This window comes from Indicator indicator, chromosome Z (genome assembly GCF_027791375.1).
Source record: "Indicator indicator isolate 239-I01 chromosome Z, UM_Iind_1.1, whole genome shotgun sequence".
NCBI classification, from domain to species: Eukaryota; Metazoa; Chordata; class Aves; order Piciformes; family Indicatoridae; genus Indicator; species Indicator indicator.
In genome coordinates, this window is record NC_072053.1 from 44,281,142 (window position 1) to 44,307,919 (window position 26,778).

Sequence of the window (26,778 nt, forward strand, 5' to 3'; positions counted from 1 at the left end):
AATATGCATATGAGATAAAATTCCAAAATGTATCTTCATCATGACTAGTTTGAGTTAGTGTTTGGATTGGAGCTAAGCACTGACACATGGAACACAATGTCTCAGTTCATGCCTTAAGGTTAAATGGGTGCCTGTAAGTACCACTTAATCATTTTCACTATCTCAGAATCTCACATACCATGAAATTAATTTTTCAGTTGATCCCTCATATGAATTTTAACAATTTTTTCCCCAAGATAATGGTTTGTACCTTACATATGTATTCTATTTGGATGCACTATAAAATATATAAAAGTGGTTTTGCTCTTTGCTTTAGGGTAAAATCTTTCAATCATTTTGTAAATAAAAATCCAAGCCAGTGCAACAAGGTATCTTCAGTCATTGACAGGTATTCAAAGCTTTTAATCATCCATCAGAGGCTGATTGAAAAGTAAAGATTATGACCTCACAGTGCTTTCAATGAGGAAATTATTACATCATAATGAAAACCAATACATTGCTCAGGTTCGTGTTGAGCGATGCTGAATGGCTGTCTCCTGGGACTCAGGAACTCTGAAGGAAAATGAGAGTCCTAGGTAATGACCTAAACATGAGCTCCCATTGTCATTGTGAAAAACAGTACTGCAGTCCTTGAATATATAAACTAGAGGTTATACAATAGGGCAGAGAAAATGTTTTCTTTCACTTGGCATGGTTTGACTGCTCATAGAATATTTCTAGCTCTAATAACCAGAATCCAAGAAAGAGACTGATGAAAATAAAAAGCATTTGAAGAAGACTTAGGACACGACTTGAAAATATACCATTCCAGAGAATAATTTGAGGTTTTCAAAGAGGAGATTGAAAGGTAACTCAAGTGTAAGTATCTAAGGAAAACAAATTTGCTTGTAAAGTCTTCAGTCGTCTAGCAAATTAAGATTGAGATAAACATTCAAGGACACAGAACTGAAACATGATAGGAACGTACCAGATACAAGGTCTGTAATTTTTGTGCAATTGTAATTAACCATTGACAATTGGAGTCAGAGAACTGCAGCAATATTGGACAATTAATCTAGAAAAGAATAATTAGAGAGAAATCCACTGCTTGTGGTTAGCAGTGGGCCAAGTTGTTCTGACAGGAATAAAAAAATCATAAAATAAATTTAAAAGATAGGAAGAGAAGAGGATATGTTTAGTGATATGAGATGAAATAATGGAAAGTATTCACAAGAAGGTACATTCTCAACCTCAGCAACACTGTTCATATATCTGAAGAACTAAGGGAAGAAAGACATGAATTTCATAGAGCACAGATAGGCAACAGTATTTTTATGATAAAACTCAGACTGCATTTAATAGTGCTGTGGAGAAGAGATGTAAACATGGATGATAAAGTCAAACCAATGTTTTATATGGGTCTAATTGAAACCAGGGAGTACTGTTATAATGATGTTTAAACATCAGGATAAAATGAGAAATTCTGAAGTAGAGGAAGACAGACAGCATCACCACTCAAGACATGCAAATACAGACACATGGCACAGGGAAAAAGGATAATGAAGGGAGAAACCTAAAGTAAATGAATGTTCTACAGTGTGCAACAGGAAAATTAAAAGAGCATTAATCATTAGCAGAAGAAATGCAAAGAGAGGGAAAAATACCTTTTATGGTGTAATGTACACCAAATTCAGGATTACATTGGTCTGGTACAGCCCTTCAGAGTTGCTTATTGAAGAGCTTATTGAAGAGCTGAGAAGACTAAAGGTCTTTAGTTTAGGTAGTGCATAGCATGGTAAGGAAAATTCAGAACAGAAAACGATAACCGTTTTTTATTCTTTCTTTCATATTCTTTTGTCTACATGTAGGGTTGAGCATCACAAAACAGTTTTTTAGTGAGATAATAGTGAAATCTTTAAAAGAGAGTGGTTTTCATTTTAACTGGGGGAGTAGAGACAGATGAGTAATTTTTTGAGTCAAGACCTGGGTAGAGGACTCAAAATGATATATATTCCTGAAGTTTTGGCTTCCAAAGAATAAAATTAGTTACTCTTCAAAGTATTGCTTGCAACAGAAACTTCGGCAGAAAAAGAAAAGAAAACAAAATTTACTAGGAACAAATGAAAGAAAGGTGTTCAGGCAGCTAGTAATTTCAAATCTACTGATCAAATTGTCAAAAATCTACCTGCAGTTACTTGGAAATACAAACTTTGCAAGTTCTGTCACTAGAAAATAAAGTTTGAATAATCATGAGCAAACCTAAGCTGTACGAGGCAAATTTCTATTTGTCCCTTATGTAACCCTGTATTGAGTCATGAAACAACAGGTAGTATATGAGTAATTACAGCCTCAGGATCACTACTTAAGTAGTTTCCCTGAAGAAGAGTTTTCTGGTGTTCTGTCTTTAATGAACATAATTTTGATAAGAAAGCACTATGTATAGCTTAGAGTGCCTTTTATCACAACACACTGTCATTTGTAGTGTTGTGTATAGTTCAAAAGTTACTTCTACTTCCATCTTCTAGTGAATTCCTCAAAATACTATGAATATTGGATTGATCAGACTGTCATTTTATTTTTCTGTCAAGAATTGTAAAGTTCTAGTCTCATTTTCATTATTCAGCTGCTGCTTTGTGAGATTTGTTCTTTTAATTAAAAGGAGTTATAAACTTATTTATATATACAAATACATATTTTCCTATTTACGTACATTCACTGTGTGTCTCTAGACTTGTCTTCACACTGGCAGCTTTTGTAGTAGACATCCTGTGTAGGATATTCAGTTTATCTATGTCTGATCCTCAAGGGCCATGGCTTTTGCCAGATGAAGCACTTTTGATTTTGAAGCTGATGAAACACAGTGCTATTATTGATCTGTGCATGACACAGCCTTTCTCTCTACTGGCAGAGTGTAGCAACATTTATCCAGGAATTTGTGAAATGTCACTTGGATCATGTTTGTAAGGTAAACTGTGCAAAAACCAGGATCCAGTCTGAGAACCCAGGAGGAATTGGACGTGACTTTCTTACTTGTTTGTCCTTTCTTCTAGGTCAAGTGATATTTCTTAAAATACTGTCTGTGTTTTGTATTAGATATTGAAGAAAGTACAATTACCGTGAGGAACATCCCATGCAGTCCCATCATACCATTGTTTTACTCAGTTCTTAAGGTCACCTGGGAGAACTGTATTTTAAGTCACTGAAAATGATCTAAACATTGCAAGTCTACAATCTGTGTCTTTGTAACAGAATGACAGTCTGCGTACAGCTCCAAACAGGAAACTCTGCTTCTACAGAGTTTAACTTTTCTTGCTCCACTTTGCTTTTAGGGATGCATGGCAATACATGTCTGTCATTAATATCTCAGTAAGAAATAGCATTTAGAACATGTTCTACACATAACCCTGCCAAAGTACTTATATTTACATGTTCTGTTTCTTTATAAATTATAACTGAAAAAAGTTATGCATTTTTATTAGTATCAAAAGTATCGTATAAAAAGCAATGAAAGCTATAGTAAATAATAAAAAAGGAAGTTTCCATATACTGTTATCTGTCAATGGTCAAATGTGACCTTTCCAGACATTTCTTATAAGTAGTGTTTCAGCAACAGATTCACTGTTATCTGTAGACGGATTTTGCACCTCCTTATTAGGGAAAAAAAAAAAAATTAAAAGTGGAAAAAAAATAACACTCCAAAGGAGCAATTCTTCATTTTACTTTTCTGTTTCTAAATCGGTTATCAGAGTGATAATTTGAAAGTCAGCCATGAAGAAAAAAAATATATATTTGCCAACATTTTTCTATTTTAAACATTAAAATCTTTAGGAAAGTCAAATTTCAAGGGCTTTACTAAAATCTGGGTAAACAGCAGCCACAGCCTTTCTCTCTTCCATTAAGTGGATGACTACTTCCTTGTCATAGAAGTAGTTCAGGTTTGTCAAGCAGGACCCGTCCTTCCTTAAGCCATGCTGAATGGGCCTGATTTCCTGATTGTCTTGCATGTACTGTGTAATAGCACTCTGGATGGTCTGCTCTACAACCTTCCTTGGCACTGATGTTAGACTGACAGGTCTGTAGTTCCCTGGATCCTCCTTGCCCTTCTTGTAGATGGGTATCACATTTTCTAACCTCCAGTCAACTGGGACCTCCCTGGTTAGCCAAGACTGCAATGTTGTCCACAAACTTTTCATGTATATGAAAATAGTGAATTGCCAAAATGAACCATAGTATTGATGATCATTATGGTAAAGGGGAATTATATTTAATTTTATACATTAGGCTGGAACCGTGACTTTTACTTGTGATGGTCTGTCTCTTCAGCTATTTCATGTATTGTAGGTTGCATGGTATCCTAAACTGTTCATTTATACCTGCAATTTTAGCAAGGATTCCAATGATAACATAAATTACATATTCAAGATAACACTATAGGGGTTCCTTTACAAGAATCCAGCAATGGATTACCACATTAATTTATATTCAGTTCATTGTAATGGTAATATTTAAATGCAATTCATTATTTTGAAAAATATCCCCCTCTTTGCATCCTCCCTACAATGTCTGTCATCGGCTTCCTCATCCCTTTCAGAAGTGGCTAGTAACTCAGAAGTGGTTAGCAATATGCCTTTATTTTTTACATAGACATGTAAATAATACACTGATATTTGTATAGTATCATCTTTGTGTGACTAGAAATTTGCCAAATTTTTGTCTTTTTTTTTTAAAGTCTTGTTATGTATTCATATTTTTGTCCGCGCCTATGAGAACATGTAACTTTACCAGTAATGGAATTTGTTGACACATTGTACTCTTTAAATCATAGAATCATAGAATCAGTCAGGGTTGGAAGGGACCACAAGGATCATCTAGTTCCAACCCCCCTGCGATGGGCAAGGACACCTCACACTAGATCAGGCTGGCCAGAGCCTCATCCAGCCTGGCCTTAAACACCTCCAGGGATGGGGCCTCAACCGTCTCCTGGACAACCCATTCCAGGCTCTCACCACTCTCATGAATCTCCCCAGTTCCAGCTTTATTCCATTCCCCCTAGTCCTATCACTACCTGATAGCCTAAAAAGTCCCTCCCCCGTTTCTTGTAAGCCCCCTTCAGATACTGGAAGGCCACAAGAAGGTCACCTCAGAGCATTCTCTTCTCCAAACTGAACAGCCCCAACTCTTTCTCTCTGTCCTCATAGGAGAGGTGCTCCAGCCCTCTGATCATCCTGGTGGCCCTTCTCTGGACACATTCCAGCACCTCCATATCCCTCTTGTAATAGGGGCTCCAGAACTGGATGCAGTACTCCAGGTGGGGTCTCACCAGAGCTGAGTAGAGGGAGAGAATCACCTCCCTTGACCTGCTGGCCACACTTCTCTTGATGCAGCCCAGGATCTGGTTGGCTTTCTGGGCTGCAAGTGCACACTGACAGCTCATGGTGAGCTTCTTGTCCACCAGCACCCCCAAGTCCCTCTCCTCAGGGCTGCTTTCCAACCACTCACTGCCCAGCCTGGATTTGTGCTTGGGATTGCCTTGACCCAGATGCAGGACCTTGCAGTTGGTCTTGTTGAACCTCATGAGGTTGGCTTGTGCCCACCTCTCCAGCCTGTCAAGGTCCCTCTGGATGGCATTCCTTCCCCTCCAGTTTTTTGCTTTTACACATCAGTCTAGATTAAAAAAATCAAAAAAGGTTCTGAGGACACTTTTTTATCTTTTGTTGACATCTCAAGCAGTAAGAAATGAGATGTTTAAATAATTGTATAAAATTAAATATAGAGTTACCTTTATTTTTTTCCCATGAATATTGAAACCCATTTCTGATGATACCTCTGATGTGTACATATACTTTTTGTAATTTTGATCTCAAAATATTTTTTCACTTCCTCAGACCTTTCTACCTCTTAGATATGTTTTCTGTAAGTTGACAGAAAGTGGTCTTGAAAAGTTGACGTTTAAGCAAACAAAAACAATATATAAAGAGCAGTCCAGAGCATGGGATATGGGACAGCTTTCCCCACAAGTATGAAATTCCTGCCCACTTATACTTGAGATGCAGATGTATTTCAGTAGAAAATGTTTCTCTCTCTAAAACAGATGGAAATGAGGAGAGGTTAAATTAATATTTCACCATTATTTCAACTGTTTTGTGGCTTTCTTGCTTACATGTTCTTTTAAAAATAATTTTAATTTTTAAAGCTATAAAGCTGTGTGCTTTGGAAAAAGTGGATAAATTAAAAGAAACTTTAAAAACAGTCTTTAAAATAGCATTTTCATTTTGGTTTCTCTGTATTTTATATGAGCTATGCAGAAAACAGATGGAAGCATTATTAATTTTTTCCCCCTATGAGTTTTAGTGCAGCATATTTGTATGTGTTATCTGAAACATATGAATACTTAGCATTGCTGCTGTTAAATTTGTAATGAGTTGTAGGGTTTGTGAAATTCCCTGACTGGCTCTCATGCAAGTAGATCATTTGCAGTGCTTAGATGTGTTAAGATTAAGCAGGGGGAATATGGCAGGCACTATCCCTGACCCTAGATGAAAAATTCAAATTTCTAGCCTTATGAGTTTGCCCCAACTCTCATGTTTGATGAACATCACATAAATATTGTGTAAATACTGCAGTAAAACCTGGCTCTAACTATAAAAGATTGCATGGATTCCATGTCTTATATTGGAAATCCTATAGTAAGTACAATGGTATGGAAATCTTGGGGCAGATTTTACACATCAGGTGGAAATCTTTGCCTTCTATATAACAAAACAATGTGCACAGTCATGTTAGGTGTTAGAATACCCAAGTCAGCCTGTCTTTGTTTAAATAATAATGCTGGGTACATGGAAACGTTGGTTTGGGACTTAAGGTGCTATTCACAACTGGCTTGACAAAGTGAAATCTCTCTGGTTATATTTTAATTTTTAATTTAATTCTAGTAAAATTTATTTTTAATGTGTCGTGTTGTGTAAATATTACAAATAAGTTAAGTGTGTGAGATACATTGTAAAATGCTGTAATCTTAAGTATTTCTTCTAAGAAATACCATTTTTTGGTAAGGTATGTAATTTTCACCTGGAAATGTTAAAGCCTTATAGGCAAGGTTCTGCACACCTGTATGTTCTGGCAGTTTGCATCTCCAGATTGCAAACTGAATTCCTACAAAAATTAAAAGCACATAGATGTGATCATATAATTGTTCATACTGAAACTATTTATATAAGTAATGTTACATACATAGTTAACAATTCTTAATATTCCTTTGAAATTTGCAAGGATAGATAGAGTGCTATGTCAGTGTTATTAATAGGTACAGAAATTTAGCATGGGACACTGCAGTATTTACTTGTATAGAGTATGAGAAAATGAAAGCTAAAATAGAATTGCTGCAGGTCAAACCCCCTATCTTTGAACTGGTATTATCGTTATACAGATGACACGTTTCAGAAGCTTTTTTTTTTTTTTTTCTCATTTTACATAATTTGTTTTGAAAAAGTCTTTAGTTGCATGAATGTATAGTTCTGTATTCAGGGTTGTCAGTTTATAACAGCAGATTATTTTCTTTGAGAATTATTACACCAGTTCATTTACACATAGATAGATGTGTTCTGGTCTTGATCTCTTGCATTAGAACGCTTTACAAAAATATTGCAGAAAACAAATTTTTAATGGACCTATACACTCTGATTTTATTGATTTTAATTTTTATTATTTCATAAGATTTATAAGAAATGATATTATTTCAGATGTTGTCATACTAGACTTTTATAATTCATAGAATAGATTATGAATTAGTTATAGAATAGCTGAATTAAAGTTGGAAGTAAAACATTTGTTTATGAAGTGGTATACAGCCCTTTTGTAAACTGTGATTACTTTGATCAGTCCTAGCATGTGATTAAGATGACATTCAAAGACTTTGATAAGGGTCTTTGTTAGTGATTTCAACTGTATTGCCAATAAAACCTTGATTTATAATTTGTATGTGTGAAAGGGCTATTCTGTAGGTGATAGTGTAAACATAGCTTTTGTACAGTTGATAAGCTGCAATTGTGTAACAGTAACATTTTCATTAGGACAACTATGTTTTTTCTTTAATAAAACACTTGAGAAATACACCTTTATCTGCGTGCTGATATCTGTATTTCTCTGTTGGGAACTAATTTAAACACTTCATGGGAGATTGACATTTTCAGTGCCTTAAACGTCCTTAAAAGCTGCTTTGTACATTGCAAACCATAGTTAGTATGACCTCATAATAATGTAGCACACCTTAAGTGTCATGCTTGTCTTTACTATGCACATCGGAGCTGTGTTCATCTATACTAGACAACTGCACTTCAAGGAATTTTTTTTTCTTGATAGGCAATTAGCAGTAATTAGGAAGATTCACTTCAGTAAGATGTCAACATGAGATTGTTTAAAAAAGTTGAATGTCAGTGGCTTTAAAAGGGTTTTTCTCACTGATACATGGATATGGCATGTGAAACATGAAATGTTAATTTAACTTTTCTGCTTATTATTCATGCACAATATTATTTTGTCATTCAGATACTACACTGACAGAGTGCAAAGGGTGTTAAAATAGTACTGCTAGAATAAAAAGAGGATTAATCTACCATTGGCCAATTAGCCAAAGGGTACTTAATGGTCTCTAAAGGCTATTGAAGTCTAACAACTAGCTAAAGCACTGGCAAAAAGTCCTCTATATTACCTTCACTTACTTGACATTTTGTGAAAGAGTCAGCTGCTGATAACTGCATTTGGATGAAAAAAAAAATCATAACTCAGTGATGCAGTAGGTTTTACTAAAATTTCAGAAAAATAAAAAATAACTTTTACATTTTAGAACTTTTTCTTTTTATGGTCCTTTTTTCAGTTTAGGAATAGGATATTAAGTCATGAAAGACTTCTGTTTCATTGTTTGTCTTCACGTCTGAAATACTAAGTAATCAATCATTTACTTTCACTGAGGATTTGGAGTTATTTGCCTTTTCTTTATAGGATCACATTAAGTATGCAGCACAATTCACTTTTTAGTTGGTTATGTGTGTTTTCATATTTTCAGGTAGCTACATACCATCTGTATGAATTTGAACTTTTTTTTTTTCCTGTGACCCATCAGGCAGAGGTTGGTTTTGATTCAAGAGAACAAAACAAGATCAAGATTAATGGGACTGACTCAATACGTTTTGCCTTGCATATTGTAAATATGTTTATCATTAGAACATTTGATAGAGTGTGCAAAATCATAGATAGCTAGCTCTGGGCCTGCAAATATGTTTTGAAAAGTTCTTTTGAACTTTTTTATGTGTGCAACAGGTGTTGCTTACCTTGTGTATTTTTCATGATTAAGCTAAGGCTGTGAGGAAATATCATTCTGTTTTTAAAAATTCAGATAAGGAGTGTTAGATTTTAAAACAGAACTTGGCACAGAAGCCTTGCATATAGTGAATATATTTTATTACCTATGGTGGGAAGGTTTCTTAGGGAAAGACGGAGTAATATGTTGACTTCTAGTTTCTTACATGCTTCTTTATGCCCATCATAATTTTTGTGTCTGCCAGGATTTTAGGAGGAGAAGCTTCATAGCAAATATGATTTTACACATCTGAAGATATTTAGCAGTGATAGCTGGATTACAAAATGAGTAGCAAAATTAATGTTATGTCATTGCTTAAAAAGGGTTTCAAGAGTATACGATTTACATCCTATTTTATATTTTTTTCCTAGAAATACATTCTATGTAATATATTCTGCACTTATAAATGTATGAGGTCATGTACAGTAGTGGTGATGCAATATCAGCCACCACCAACAGAAATGCCAGTTGCAGTAGGAGAGTGACTGATACAAACTGAGCTAGAAGCTCCTCACAAGGAGCAATATGCCATTTGAGGAGCTTCCTGCATTAATCCACTGTGCCTTCCATACATCTGTCTTTCTGATCTGAGGGCTTATGGTAAAAAGCCTTGCTGAGTCACAGAAAGTTTTACATTGATTACGTAGAAACTGAGATTTCATTAGTTTGTCCTTTTTTATACAGGAGAACAGAGTGCCATGGGTATCCTGTGAGCAAGAAGATTAAGATAGATGGATATTGAATCTATAAACATCTCTTAAGCCAAAACACTCTGGAGGAGGTGCAACAAAGGCCGTTCCATTATGGAGGAGCAGTGTTAGCATGCCTTTACCAGCCAGCATCTGGTCTAGCTGGTGTCAAAGATTCTGCCTTTCATCTTAGTGACCTCTTTTCCTGGAATAAATCCCTTTTATTCTGTCACTCAGGATTTGTGTGCATGGTGGCACACACAAATAGCCTCTGTGTCTAAAAAAAAAAAAAAAAAAGAACAGAAGACATGACCTAAAACGTTCCAAGTGCTGGGGTACAGTGGTTTGATGAACTTGCTTCTTAAGCAAATGCAAGGACTATCTTCTAGGCAGAAATATCTTGCAAGGATAGGGAGGCTGTTTTTCACATCCTGCATAGATTTATGTAGAATTTTCACAGATCCTTTCAATATGTTGCAAATAGAAGAATAATGCAATACAGTTACCACCACTGTAACATTATTTACATTTTCCCCAGAAATGCTGAGACAACTTTCTTTGTATCTCTGATTCCATTTATGTGTCTGTCTTTGTCTACTTTAGCAGGTTGGGAGGTGTTTGTCTTGTACATCATATACTACTTCATCCTTGTAGTTCTGATTTTTTTTCTGAATTTATGTAAATTCATATTTTAAACAACATTTTTCTACCTCACACAGGTAAATTCTATAACCAATGTAGCACTGTCCTCTTTGGCAACTATCCCATGAAAGCCCTTTCTTTTTCAATATATTTGCTGTAGGTTTTGGGAAAGTGGCTGCTTCAATCGTGGCATTTTAGACCAGACACATTTTGGTGACAGCAGCAACCTAAGAAACTTCTGACAGTCATAAATTATCTTGGGCAGATATGAGGATGTTTCTAATTTTAATCAGAGATATTGATCCAGCTATGATTTTTTTCTTCTCTTTTTATGAATAATTTATTATAGAGACACTGAATCATGAAATTCTACATGTAGAAATATTGGCTATACTGAACAATTAACCTAATCCTTACCTCTTTCTATACTGTATCTTTCTGAAGTACTACTTTCGGGTTATTAAAGCAGTCTGACTGTATGAATTGTGAGAATAATAGATTAAGGAATAGCCAATTAGAAAATTAGCAATATTTATCTCTTGTTGAATAATAACAGCAAAAGAGAATGGAAAGGTTAAGCCCTTTACTAAGAAGAGTACATATTTCAGATACATATGTAAACTGCCAGTTTGCTTTAATAAATGCACTTGGGTGAAATACTGTTAGAGTTTTTAACTTTAAATACAGTGTGCATTTTCTTTTGTGCATGAACTTTTTTTTAAGCTAACACAGAGCAAGCCCCCTCATGCCATTCATAATGGGAATAAACATAACCATAAGTAATTTTATTTGTTTATTTATGTGATCTTCAGAAGATTGGTCTGGAAGTGTGTATGTTTATAAACACATGTAGATACATTTTTTTTCTAATAACATTCAACTGTTATCCATTTCTGAGATAAATAATAAAATGCTTAGAAATAGAATTCTAGCTTAGATCTCTCTAATTTTTTTTTGTCTGCTATCATATAGTCATACGTATATTTAGTCATTTCAAGCTGCAGTGCCTTCTCCAAGTTAACAGGATTCTTCACAATGGAAGTTTTTTACTAATTGAGAAATTTCAATGCTATTTTGTATAGTTGTTCTTTATGTTAAACTACTATATTACAGTCTTCTTTGGAATAATAAGATAGTACTGTAGTTACCCCATTAGGTCATCAGTAGCTGTCAGCTGACTACAGATTCAGGAAAGTTAACCAGTGGCATGAAGATTATTTTAGTTCCCCTTCTTGCAGAACAACATTCAGTATTATTTAGATTAAAACAAATACTCTATTTAAAAGATTACCTCTGCAAGGAGTACATGAAATATAGTTACAAAGAATAAATGAGTCTTGTCAGTTGTCAATCAAGTGCAACAAGACTGAGAGTTTGTTTGCATGTTATTTATTTGAACTAAATCCCTAACAAGCCTCATCTGCTAATTGGACTTAGCATTTATGTTGCTAAATGAGAAGCGTTTTGGCTGCAGTATAGGGTGGTAAGACCTACCCAGTGGAATAAACAACTAACATCTGTTATCCTGTCCTGCTCCAGCTTGGCTTTTACCACTTAAGTACCTCAGCCCAGGAGTCAAGGTTACGGAATATGTGGTTCTCTGGCTATGATGCATATATGTGAAAGGGAAGAAATAACACAATGTGAGTAAAGACCAGTCAACCAGAAGATATTTAGTGCAGCTGGTCCACTTTGCTTTAACCTCTACAAGCCCTACAAATATCAAAACAAAAGCCAAGAGAAGGCTGAATGTTTTACAATAGTTGTCAACACAGCAATTCAAGTGAGCTTACAGTAGTCACCATTAAAACAGATTTGACATTTAACCACCTTTAATATGCATTGGTTTCTGAGATGCCTTGATATTTCTTGATGTTCTGTGTAGAAATAATTGCTGAATCCCAGAGAGGCTCTACATAAACAGGTTTCAACAGTAGCTACAGTTTCAGCTTTGTATGGTAATTTTTGCATGTCTTGGTAAAAATAGCAATGTGTATGGTCAAAATCGAGTTAGCTTGCCTTTCAAACAACTTGCTTGTTTATAATGTAGGTTGACTTCTCTTTCCTGATGGATTTAGTCTTTGTGGACTAGAGGACTCAACCAATAGCTCTACAATATAATTGCAAGTAATACATAGTGTTATATTCCTGTTCACTTCTGAACCAGAAAAACATGTCATACGATGAAGCAGAAATATTTTTAGGATGCAGTTGTGATTGTTTCTTCTGTTTGTAAAACAGTTGTTGACCTCCAAACTGGCCAATTGGCAACAGGAGAAGGAAGATTTACAAAGAAAATTGAAGCTGAGTGAACATCTGTCTCAAACTGCTAGCAAGAGTGAAGCCACACTCGCTCCTTCAAAGAACATTGATTTAGAGATGAGACAGCTGCAGTGCAAACTAAAGGTGACGGAACAGGTTACACAGAGCTGAGTATAATTCATGTGAACATGTCATGGGTTGAGTTGAATTTGCTGCTGGTATTCAATTCCATGCTTCTGTCGTACCAGTTCAAATTGAAAGTGCTGGCTGGAGCAAAGTATTATGGGACTTGAAGTTCAAATTGTAACTTGAAAGGCTTCTTGTTCCAGTTGCAGTTCTTGGTTTCTAGGTTATGGGTATGGGTCTTTTCCAATAGGCTGGCTGCAGGTTGAGGAGTGGGAGGGGGATCACTGGCTTCTGCTGCTGCTTCTGCATTTTGCTGCGCTATTCTGCAAGTAGGCTAAGTTGCATCTTATTACTCATTATGCTCTCTTTACCTCAACCCAGAGAGGTTTTTTTGTGTTACTTTCCCTCCCATCTGTGTATAGAGAGGGGAGCTTGTGAGAGTGGCCTGTGTTAACCCAGGACATTTCATAACTGGGTCAAGCAGATATGTGTATACTTACATATGAATAACATTTATCTATCTCAGCCAGTGATTATCAGCTTAGGTTTTAGACAGCCTTTGATGTTAAGTAGAAATCTAGGCATAAACAGCAGAACTAAAAGTTACAATTAAAACAATTTTTGCAGATCAAATATGCCAGATAGAGGCTAGATGTGTTTTCAGTTATGATGATTATGATGATTAAATGCATCTTGTTGGAAAGTACTGTGGAATTGCTTTAGTCAGAATTCTGTGGATTCCTTACTTCCTTAAAGAAGGAGGTAAGCAGTAGGTATCTGTGAAAGGGGGACATAGAATTTGAGCTGATGAAGGCAGCTTATGTAATAGTGTCATATTACCTATGTGTCACTACTATTCTTGTTGTCAAGGAGACATCATTCTTTTTTTCTTTATTTGTAGGAAAATACCAACTTTTTTATGATAGTATTTTTTAAGTCTCTAGTGATTCCGTAATATGTGGGTGATGTAAATGCTGGACCGAGTTGAACTGAGAGCTTTCTCAGTAGGTGGTCTGGCTCAAATATATATTAATTATTCCTCTCAAAGAAGGAAATATATGTGCAACAGAATGTCTCGAAGTTGTTCTGGTTTTTTTCTATCATTTTCTGATTTGTATTTGAGGAAAGAGAAAACGTCAAAATGGTATGGCTTCTTGCTGGTAGAAGAAACTAGCAACCTGGCTGCCAAAGGATCAGCTAAAGGAAAAGGCCATGTCACATGAGCGACACAGCTGGCTCGGGCTCCCAGTACTAGGTTAGCTGTGCTAGCGCCTGAGATGTGGTAGTGGTCAGACCTCTTAGCTGTAGATAGTAATCATGGTTGTTACAGGTTTTGGCTATGGCACAGTGGGTGATAAAGAGAGAAGGGAGTAGCCATGAAAAAACACATCATTTTTTCTACTTTATGAGAAAGAGACTGTGAAATAATATACTCTAACTTCTTGAGTGTTGATTTTGGATTTGGGGTTGACTGTTCTGCTTCTGTTGCTGGCAAGTGCTAATTTCTGTTAATTACAATTGTTCATTTCAGATTAATGTCCTCATTATCTAGAAACCTATTAGTAAATTGATCTCTGAAAGTAAGAAAAATAAAAAATTAGGGGTTTTGGTTGTTTTGTTCTGTTTTGTTTTGTTTTGTTTTTAATACTCCTAAGAGTAACACTTATACTAGAAGGCTACCTTGTCTGCAACATGTGAACTGCAAAATACATTGCTGAAAACAAAGTTGTGTTTTTTTGTTTCTGCAGCAATGTTTAGTAAGCATATATAAATCTGATGTCAGAAATACTATCATGAATTTTAAATCCTTCTGAAAGATGTGTTACATTTTTAATGTTAAAAATCAACCATGGATCAAAACTACATTTAGAATAAACATAATCTGTGACCTCAAATCCATATTAGTAGTGTAAACTCACTGGTTACTGAATTGGATGAGAGTTCTGACTAGAAGGGCCTCAAAAGCTTCTTGAGTTATAAAAATTGTTGGTCTTACTTTGACCTAAATAGTTTGATGAATAATCTTTTTTACAAATGTAAGTCTGGCAAGTCATTTTTAGCAGAAGCAATTGGCAAAAGTTTTTTACTATTGTTCCAGGCTATCTAGCATGCTTTAAAAGAAGATACAAAGTTACTATCTTAAATGTCTGTATAAGGAAGCAGCAAATCGCTTCGTAATATTTCAAAATCTCAAAGTACCAGGGCTTGGTTAGTTTTTTTTTTTTCTCTCAGAGCTATCTTCACAGCGTGTGTTTATGCTCTACGTAATGACTCCTTGTGTCATTGCCAACCAGAAGAAATGGGTTAAGTGTGGGTGGTGAATTTGGAAACAGAATACCATAACATAACTCTGAACATGTGCATGAAGCTCATGCTCAACAACAGGTCTCAGGAAAAATGGGAATATTCTGCTAGTGTGCATAATTTTAACAATTTTCTGGTTTTGCTTCATATTATAATAATAGTAAATAGACTAGACAAGTTATTAAGAACAATATTTTACATCTAACTATGCACACAAGAATATATACTCCCCTTGAGGTGCACAGAGTTATGTACAATACTCCCATTAATGTTAATAGGCCTTACAAGTCTGCACTGAGCATAGAAATTCTCCTGAACTATCTTTGTTTACAGCATGTCTGATCACTTATTATTTATACATAATGATTAAAAAGCCAACAACTGTGTCATTCTCCTTCACTTGAATTACATGTGCCTGAAAGTTAACATCATACCTTTCCATTACTGAAATGTAGGATTTGTGCTAGTATGGCCAAGTGGAAATGTTTTTATCTTGTGATTTGCGTTTCAAGGGACACAAACCCAACTGCTCTGGTGGATTGTCTTGTATTTCTAAATGCACAGTATGAAAGGGATTATTGGAAATTGTTGCTCTCTAGATGTAGGTTCCTTTTGCTGTAGAACTGTGCCATTCAGGGATGTAGTTCAAATACAGAACCAATTTTATTTCTCCTCTTTCCTGTTACCTTTTCATTTGACCATGCTATGCAAGAGAAAATTTGGTTCCAATAGATGCTGTGGGCTTGTAGGTGTCCTGGGAAACATCTATTAACCATGCCTTATTAGAGCGCTGCAAAAGTACTCAATTTGATAGTATTTCACACGGAATGTACTTCTGCTTAGGAATTGCTAGAAAATAAGACTCCTTTTTTTGTGCCAATTCATTTTTAAGAACACTCATGAAATAGGTGGAAGTTTACACAGTCCATTATTTCAAGTTAATTTACTGACTAATAGCATGCTTTGTCTATTTTTTAATATTTTTCAATATAGAATTCGAATAATGAAATCACTAAGCAATTGGCCACCGTTAAGTCACTGAAAAAAGAAGTCCAGGAAAAAGAAGAACGGATTCGGGAACTGCAAGCAAAGTACGTTCACTCTTCTATCTATTGTGTTTGGTGCCACCCGGTGGCAGCTGTATAATTCTTACACTATGAACCATTTTAGAACTGATTTTTAAGATCTTTTTTTTTTTCTTTTTCTTGCAAGCTTGCAGACTGTTAGTTTTTTGGTGTTTTTTTCTTTTAGAAACTGGAGCAGTCTGTGCTGAAATTGTTTTTTTTTTTAATCTATGAGTGATTAGCTTGCTACAGTATCTGTATTACAATAAGCATACCTTAAATCAAAACTGAGACTCTAAAGAAGTCTGTTTTATCTTTGATGTAAGTCTAAATTAATTCCTCAACACTGTTAAATACATTCTTTCAAATACAATAATTCTTTGCCTAGGGGCTAAGAGTCAAGTCAAGGTTCAGATCCTTAAAAAAAGATTAAATATCTATTCATATTCATAAAGAGTTCAAAAGGACAGTTGTATTTGTTTTTATTTGAATTGTTTAATGTTTACTACTGATTTTGAAATTCACGTATATTGCTGTGAAGCATATAGCTAAGATTTTTTTTCTGCCTACTTTAACTGATAACAATACTGTTCTTCAATTAGGTGATAAAACTGCTGGTATATTTGTGAATTTCTTGGTGGTCCCAGACTTCAATTCCTCTAAATATTCTAATTTGTTTTTAATTATTTTTGCAGAAAGAATGCAGTTTACTTTTCTGAAATGGGATAATCGTATGGTTAAATTGTGTACATTGTATATATTTTATTTCAAAGTGAAACTGAATTTTTCCATCATAATACATAAATTTAAGATAGAATTATTTGTTGTCATGTGTCTTTTTTATGAAAAGGATACTATTTTTCATAAAGTGTAATATATAATCACCAAAATAGTATAATAGTATAAATGTGAAATAGATGAAAAAAAATTTAATATTCATAGTTTTCGTGGGGTTATTTTCATAGTATCAATAATGTTTTATTAGCAACATGCATTTTTATTTCACAAAATAAAAATAAGTCTGAACATAAATGGGTATTGCTTGTAAGTATTTAAAATATTAATTTGTATCATAAAGATGGAAGCATTGTATAAGGCATAAACAGAGATTATGTTGTAGTGCATGAAAGTTTGTTTTGTGGAGTAGCTGAAAAAAGCTAATGTTATTTCTAGATTTTGCAGTTTTTAATAGTTATTGTCTTATCCAACATATTTACAAGGGTACAGGTCTTTGATGTATTTCTGTGAATTGCTCAGTTGGATAAAAAAGAAACTTCCCCCTTTCACTGTCTTTTGAAAAAAAAATTGTGCAAAGTAGTGCTTGAATGATACCTGCTTGAGACATCAAAGAAGCTTGATTTATTAAATTTCATGTTCAGTTATTTTGCCTTTTTTTATAATAGCTTAAGAATATTTTTATGATTCCAGATCAGAAGCATAAACCACAGCATTTTTGCAAATCAGCAATCAGAAATAAACTGCATATACATCAGCCTTCACTTTAAAAAATGTTCTGAATCTATAGGAATGATAGTTTGTCTACTGCATTTATAATTTTTGGTTGTTTAAAATGTTTAAAATATTAAAATATTAACTGTGTTTTCTAACACTGACATGCAGTGTGACTTCTTCCCTTCTAGGATTACTCGATTGGAGAGGGACCTTAATATGAAAAGACATTTGATAGAAGACTTAAGGTCTCGTCTGAAAACAAGTCAACAAAATGAGACAACCTCTAATGATGCATTAGAAAGTCTTGAGAGAAAGGTACTTCTTTCTTGATACAGATTGTGTTAAGAAGAGCAAAAACCAGTGGATTTGCACAGGTTATTTCAGCATGCTGTGCATACTAAATCAATATATTGCTGTAAGCAAACGAGGGTATAGTTGCCTCCAGCATAGTTGTCTCCAGTATAGTCTGCTTGAAATAAGTATATGGTGATAGCGTGGGTGGATTTGGCATGATTTCACAGTATGTCCATAAGAAGTATAATTAAATATTAAAGTATTCAGACCATTGAGTTGTAAGGATATGCTGTACATAGTGAGATTTAGTTTTATGTGCTGTAAGTAGTGAGATTTAATTTTATGCACTGTAAGTTCGTAGAATACAGTTGACCTGAAACAAGGGTGATTTTACATGAGATGGGCCAATGAAGTCCATGCACCTCTCCTGGCCTTAGTACATGTGTGCTTTCATATGTTCATCTGTTGTCTACTGCAATGTTATGAATGATTCACAGTTAACTTAAAATAGTTCTGTCTGTGTAGATAGAATTTAATTTCTATAGAAAATTGTTTTCTTCTGCAAATTTCCAGGACAATTTCACTGAAGCTAGAATTGTATATGATTTGGCATCTTCCTATATTATCCATCTAATGTATTACACTTTGGCCTCTAATACTAAAAATGATTGTGATGTTTGGTTGTCTGTGAGGTTATTCTGTATCCCCAAAATAGCAATAAAAAATTTTCCAATGTGTTATTGTTTTCCTAGAGTGTGGATGGTTGATGAGTATCACAAGCACTATCTTTCCTTGCAGTTGTATAGCACTTTCAGCTCTAAAGAGCTACTGTCTTATCCTCCATGCAAGGACAAGGTGATACTAAGAAATACACAGCCAAAGAGTGAGAGCATAAGCAAGGAAGCTAAAGTATGAAATGAGAAATATCTGGTTTGGGTTTTAGACAAAAGATTTAGAATGGAATAATGTACTTTAATGCTGTTCTTTGAGCACTGAATTACTCAATATTGTCAGGAAAACTTTGTGATTAATATTGTTAGGAGAGCTGAATGATCTTCTGGGAGCATTGCACTATTTCATTTTACCCCAGATCAGTGTTTGCATTGTATGGCAAAATGATAAATATCTAAGAGGCTTTACAGATTATTAACTTATAGACAGTTATAATTTTCTCAGCTCAGGTTTAAATAACGTTTTTACCTCTGATAGAAGAAATGAGTGCAAGTTGTGTTTTTCTCCCTTTTGCCATTTTTTAAGAGTATCGTATATATATATATAAACAAACAGATCCACAAATGAGCTTTTCTTTACATTTCAAGTCAAAACTTCATGTAACAAGAGCATGTGCACACTCTTTATTAAAGACTAATTTCAGAAAAAGTTGCTTTAATCAAATTATTTATATAATACAGGTAAACTTAGTTTCAATTTGATTTTAATTCTTAAATTTTGTATCTTAATAGTTAATTGCTCTTGGTCTTTCCTTGTTTTAGGTAAAGGCATTGGCCGAAGACTGTTTGAACAAAAAAGCTTTCATTGACTTTCTTAAACAAAGACTCAATGAGGCTGCAAAAGAGAAGTCTGAGTATGAGCAGATGTACCACAAGGCTAAAGACGAACTGGAGAAAAAGGTATTTTACAGTTGTGCTGGCTCTATTGTGAAATTTTTTCACACCTCAGTTTCAAATAAAAAGTTACAAGGCCATTAACTTCAACTTTTTAAATAGAGAAAAGGAAAAAAGGTCAGAGTAATAGTAACATTTTTCTCTGATTTAATTCAGTCACATCACCAAAATTTAGATGCTGAGATGTGGATATAATGACTGAAAATGAAATTTCTCTTTTCTCTTGAAATTACAATTTTTTGCGAGAACATTCTGTGATGGGAGGGAAGTTGTTTTGTTTGCTTGTAATCTATCATACCTAGCTATCAACTTTTATCGTCTCAACGGTATTTTCTCTGGATATATTTCAGGATCTCAAACTTACCAATCTTGAGAACAAAATCACTGAGTCTGAATGTGCCATGACTAAACTTGAGACTACTGCATCTCAACAACTATGTGATTTGGCTAAACAGAGTGAGCAAGCTTTGGAAACTGTACAGAAGAAGTTGCTTCTCAACAAGGACAAAGTAGAAGAGTTCACAACATTTGTGAAGGTTTGAGTTTTAATTTATTTTTGAGTGTTCACCTAAATAAAAGTGAGTGAAAGCAAAATGTAAAAGATTAAGTAAGGCTAATCATTGGTGCATTCCCTGTTCTGGAACAATCTTTGAAGTTCTTGCCTTGGCCTGATGTCAGCTCCAAACTGATCTAAACAGGAATGACAGACAATGGCTGTAGGTCTCTCTCTTAGTCTTCCAAAGACTTCCATATTTGTATCGATCATGTTTTTTGTATTTGGCTGCCAATGTACTTGTTCCCAAGAAAAAGTGCTTAGTTGTATAGCAAATTACTCTGCAGGAAAAGAAAAAAAAAATCCCAACACACTTAAGGAAATAATTTGTACCTGTTGATTACTGTAAATTAGCTCATTTTCCACACTTACATGCTTTTTATCGCAGAAATAATAATGGAACCTCCATAGTGCAAAACTGAAAGCACCGTGTAGAATATTGTTTTTTTATTTTGGTCAAATGTACTATACTGCATCATGCATTAATACTGTGTCAGTGGTGTAATACAAATCACTTCATCGTAGTACTTCAGTTTGAAATTTTACAGAACAGATTAATCCATTTCTTAACTTAGTATTTGAAATATATATATATTTATTTTTCTGAAATATCTACTGTGTAACTAAGGATTATAATGCCTGTTCAGTATGTGTCTGTATTAAGTTCAAAGCATATATCCACAACATACCTACTTTCAGACAAAGTTATATCTTACTGACTCATGAAACTGATCCATTTCTCTACTGTTATTGGATTTTGGTGCAGAGGAATATATATGTTTATATATTTTGTATATGTTTGAGCAAGTCTTATTGCATCCAAAGTAAAAACAGTGGTATTTCGATGCACTGTAAAAAGAGGGCATTTATAATTATCTCTTCATTGTAACTTTCTGCCATGGATTGAATTTTAGTAATCTAAATATTTGTGCATTTTACCCTTTCTGTCATCGTCAGGTAAAATGTTATTCTACAGGATAGTTTTCAGACTAGTAGTGTTGGCCACAAACTATGCTGTGTATGGATCAGTTGCAAAATTCACATCAGCTTCATTATGAAAAAAGACTGAAAGTATTAAATGCTCTTCAAAACTCAAAGATTTCAAAATTTAAAATATCTAAGTTGAAAATGATGATTCATTTCTATGAAAAATATTCTTTTGGGGATGTGTTATAAAGCTGATCAGAGTGCTCTGTGATTCAGTATTATCTTGCATATTCTTGAGCAAACTTATTTTTTCAAGAGGTGAAATGTGCTTTCCTCTAGTACAGAATGCTTCTTTTAAGAGGAAGAAATGAGTTCTTTTCACAGCTGCATGATTATTTTTCTGAGTATGGGAAAGTCTGGATTAATACAATGCATCACCTAATTTTTTAAATTAGATACTCCCATGTAATTGATGGCAGAGAGATGCAATTCAGTATCCATTCATCTGCTGTGAATTTTGGAGTGATTTCATTGAATAAACTGCAGTAGCAGTTACAGACAAATGAGATAAACAAGGGTTCATACTATCAATACTTTGCATATTTCAATAATAAAATCTTTGTCAAAAAATAGAAAATAAGTAAAAGATCTTCAGTTCTCAAAAGTAGCTGTAATAAGGTAAATCACCTGTTAGCAACTATTGTAATTCTTCATTCATTGTTGAATGACTGCTTGTCTGCTAGTTACCATGAATATGCATTGGCATTTGCATGCCATTACTGTATGTAAAAAGAATGTTAATATGCATTTTCTCTATAAATAATCATAACATTTAGTTAATAAAATAAATATGTTGGTTTTCCTCCGGATAAAAGAATGTGCATGGATATTTCCAGTAGCATTTTTGCTGACTACAGTTCCTCCTACAGAGAGATTTTTTTTGAACTAAAGATGTTGTCTATAAGTCAAATTGATGAACAAGGACTTCCTTAATAGACTGCTTTGCTTAGCTAGGTATTAAATCTTTATGGAAAATAGAGTTCTGTGAAATCAGATTTTGCACACGGTATATACCGCTGTAAAAAATATAGTTGAAAATCCTTGGTATTTCGGTGGAATTCAGTAGTACATCAAGTAAGTCCTGTTAAAATACCTCTTACATGTCTGCATAGGAAGATTGAGATGGCACAGTATCAGTACACTTACCTGCACCAGCTCATCCTTTGAAGTTTGTTCTGTCTCATTTCTACTCTCTCCTTCCAGTAAGCTGGCAGTTTTCCCATGACCTTGGTTCTCAAGTTTCAGTAACTCAGATAAGTTTTTCTGTATAGAGATCAAGTTTAAACTGTCTCTTGCTTAACCTGTTTTTAACATATTTTTATGACCCTCTTATCTTTTTGTGCAATTCCCATCACTACACAAGTCTTACCTGTTTTTCTGAGTGGAAGCCTAACCTTTTCCTCATTAGTCACATTGAATGCAGTTATGTTTTCTAGCAGTTCCAAGTCTCTCATGACATTATATAGTTCTTTTTTTAGCATACAACAAGTAAATAATTTCAACATTGCTAATCAATAGCTACAACTAATAATAGGGCAGCAGAGAAACTTCAAAGGAGTATAGCTTTGTTTATAGCAGACACTGTTGCTTGCCATTAGAGTTATTGATACCACAAGGTCTTGAATCCATATGAATCAACAGACTAAAATTACAAAAGCTGGGAGAGAGGTTTCTGATAGAAGTCCAATACACACCACTGGATCATTTTGAGGACATGATAAGTTAAGCACATGTAATTGTAATGTATAATAAAGCCTTTCACTTCTATGGGAAGCCCAGTTTCAGAAACTTATGCAACTAAAATTAGGATTGTAAGATCTAGTCATAGTTCCTAAAAATGGTGGAAGAAAGGATTGTAAACTAAAGTTGCTCTATCCAATATGATGCAAGTCATTATTGGACTTATTTTTGTTGGAGTGTGGTATAGGCATCGGGTGTTATTTCCTAAGTTACATTTAGTGGGAACCAACAGGGCACCTAAAATAGATTGATTCAGAGCAGTGTATTTCTCCAAGGCTTTTGTGAGGAAGATACTAATAGAAATCATGCACTGTAGCAGTTTATTAAGTAGCCAAAAAAACCTTAATTAGAGGGTAGCTCTTTATAGATACCTGTTTCAGTTTGATTGGAAAGAGAACATAATATTTAGAAGGCAATATCAAGGAAGTGGAAAACAATCTGAAAATATGAGCAGCCTTAGAGTGTAGAGGATGGAGAAGAGGCTGAAGAAATAACAGGAAATCCATAGGTAGCAAGGCCGAGAATAATAGCAAAGGGACAGGACTTAAAAATATGATAGTAACAAGATAGATATTACGTGGTGGATATAAGCCATTATTAGATAAAACAGCAGTGTAACTGCAGAAAGGTGAAAGTCCTGTGAGAGTATCATGTTTTACATCTGGAAGGAGGTAGGCTGATGTTATATGAAGATGCTGAAATATTCCCTATGTATTAGTAGCCAATGGAGGATCTTAAACAGTTTTGAGAAAGAGGTAATATTATTAAATTGAGATTTTTTTTTAAATTCAACTTTATAGTGCTATTTAAGGAATTTTACTCTTGCTAATACTTGTTTTGGGTAAGTATTCAAAGTAAGTTTATATATTATGTAACCTGCCATAAGTCTAAAACAATGATAGTATTGAGTCAATACTCTGAAAAGGTATTTTTTAGGTATTTTTAGGTCAGTTAATCAGACCTCATTTCTGGCTAGAATAATGGAAATTTATCTAAAATTCAATTATTAAAGTATTAAAGCATAGGAGCATAGTAATGCTTCTTAGAATGGCTTTACAGAAAATAAATTGAATAAATATGATTTCTAGAAAGCAGTACAAGTCACTTGATAAAAGTTAATATTCATTTTTAATATACTGTTTTTAATGTTCCAATTAAAAAAATATATCAATAGTATGTTAGATGGATTAAAATGTCCTGTGTAGTTGATCAGAAAAGCAATTAATGAAATTTAAGTGTTTCTATACATCAGTAATCATCAGAGTTAAATTGATTATTAAACATTTTCAAAGAATTAGACATCAAATCCTGATAAAAATTTCAGTGCCATTAATGAAAACTAGTAAATAATAATGAAAGTAAAGTCATAAGTATAGTGTACTCTAAGCCACATAACACATTTTTATTACAGAAGTACACAAATTACCTGTAAGAGGGACCAGGTACCTCTGAGAGTGTTTTAGATGCCTTTTATAAAGTTACATGTTTTCATTCCATCCAGCTTCCATCAGCGCCATGAATTCTCTTTGAACCATGGATTCATTTTCTATAGTGTACCTTTTTTCAGTATTTTCTACAGCATGTATTATTGCACTATTGGATTCTCAGGTGGATCTTGCCAGTTATGTGCAGCACAGCAACCAAAGCAAAACGTTCCATTTTGTGTTTGTAGTACCTGCAGGATATTACTACAGTACACATGCAGGAAACAGCCGTTGGGTAAAGTTAAAAAACCTGCTATTAGATACTTGATTGGACCTCTGTTGAAAATGGGATACAACAGTGATGGCATCTGCCTGATCATGAAAATACCAGAACTTTTCTGACCTTGAGGAGGATGAACTTTTCATAAGGCATTTCTATTCAGCTGTGCCTATAATAAATAGGTGATGGCTGCTGAATTCTTCACAGTCAGATGAGAATGTTTCTCACTTTCACAATGCCCATGTGAGCTGAGGTTTGTGTGCCTTCCATAGAGTAAACCTTGCAAAGGACTCCCAGAATTCTCCAGTTATTGTGAGAGAGTAAATGTTCTTCATAGGATGTTTCCATTGTTGGATGTTTTCTCAAACCCTGTGGATTCCACTTCCTTGGCGGTACTACTGCTCTGACTTCTTCTAGGCCCAAGCTATGCAGAATATGCTTTTAATATGAGTATTCTGGTCAGATGTGGGATGCCATTTGAATGATCACTTGTGTCTTCATCTAAAAACATGAAGCGTGATAGATAACTGCAAAATTTTATACCTGCAAAAGCTGATGTATTTTTTATTGAAATAGAACTATCGTTTGCTGAGCAGATGAAAAAAAATATTTAATTGTAAAAGTTTACACAATTGTATGTGAACTGTGCCAATTTGGAACTGTTGTTTGACCAAAGATTTCCCAGTGAGTCACTGGGGCATTCTGCAAATGACAGCAGATTCACTTATGTATATCTACACTGTCAGTTTTGATTCGAAAGTGGACACCTTTAATATGACTACAAGTTGCTAGAAAACATTCTTCACAGGGAACACTTAAAAGCCAGAAGATAAGTATATTTAATTTATTACATTCCAAACTGTCAACACTTTACCTAGAAGCATATACCCAGAGTGATTATTTTGTATTGTATGGAGTAGATGATGAGACTGCCAATCTCTGTTCAGTGAGAATCAGCATAGTATTTGGTTACCACCATGAGGGTGGTGAGACACTGGGACAGGTTGCCCAGGGAGGTGGTAGAAACCCCATCCCTCGAGGTTTTTAAGGCCAGGCTGGATGTGGCTCTGAGCAACCCGATCTAGTGTGAGGTGTCCCTGTCCATGGCAGGGGGGTTGGAACTGGATGATCCTTGAGGTCCCTTCCAGCCCTAACAATTCTATGATTCTATGTGTTCCAGTCTGATGGGAATCAGTATCCTTACTGGAAGAAGATAGTCCTTTTAGAGAAGGTGTCCTATACCCAGAACAGAATTTGAACTGTAGGAATCTCACCGTTAAAAAACCCCATGCATTTATTGCTTCTTTTTCACTATGCATGCTGCATTGGGAGGCAAAAAAAAAAAAAAAAAAAAGGAGAAACACAGCTTTTATTATGAAATATCAGCCTTCCTTGGTTCTGAGAAGAAATTGGTGATAAATTAAGCTAATCTCCATCAGGATTACCCTACATCTGGGATTTAGGCAAATTGAATCAGAGGCCTGAATAGTGACAGTGAATATCTATTAGACAGTAAACAGAATAATAGGCCTTGTGAATTTTAATGAATGAATGGAGTGTCTAAACTGTTGTACTTTACAGAAGGCATATGGTTAGTGGTGTATACAGTGTGCCAGGAACATGGATAATGTCTTGATTATTAAAAAGAAAGAGTAAATAGCATTTTATAAGCTTCCCCTTACCATTATTTTTATTTGCTTTTTTAAGCTTTGAAGGATGGCACTTCACTTTGGTTTTGCACTAGGATAGGTAAAGGTGATAAGAGATGTAGCCTAAAATATGTTGAATTTTCTTTTATATTTCCCTCTGTATTAAGAGTTCAGAAGGATTAGTTTACATTATTCCACCTATGCAACCAAGCTGCAAAGTATGTCAGGTTTCTGTAGCGGTGTATGTATGTCTCATGCAAATTTCAGATGCATGTCTGACTTAAAGAGGTGATTTTGTTGATACAAATGTTACTTGCATTTTTCTTACTGTGCCTGGAAACTATTCTCATAGA

At 34.6% G+C, this 26,778-nt stretch overlaps 1 protein-coding gene across 1 annotated transcript in view; it reads left to right on the forward strand.

Annotated features, from left to right (window-relative positions):
* Positions 1-26,778, forward strand: part of CNTLN (centlein) — a 318,217-nt gene that overhangs the window by 273,677 nt on the left and 17,762 nt on the right. The window contains 5 exon segments of the mRNA XM_054397579.1: positions 12,907-13,071; positions 16,351-16,448; positions 18,062-18,188; positions 19,661-19,798; positions 20,143-20,328. Coding sequence (XP_054253554.1) covers positions 12,907-13,071; positions 16,351-16,448; positions 18,062-18,188; positions 19,661-19,798; positions 20,143-20,328 — 714 coding nt within the window.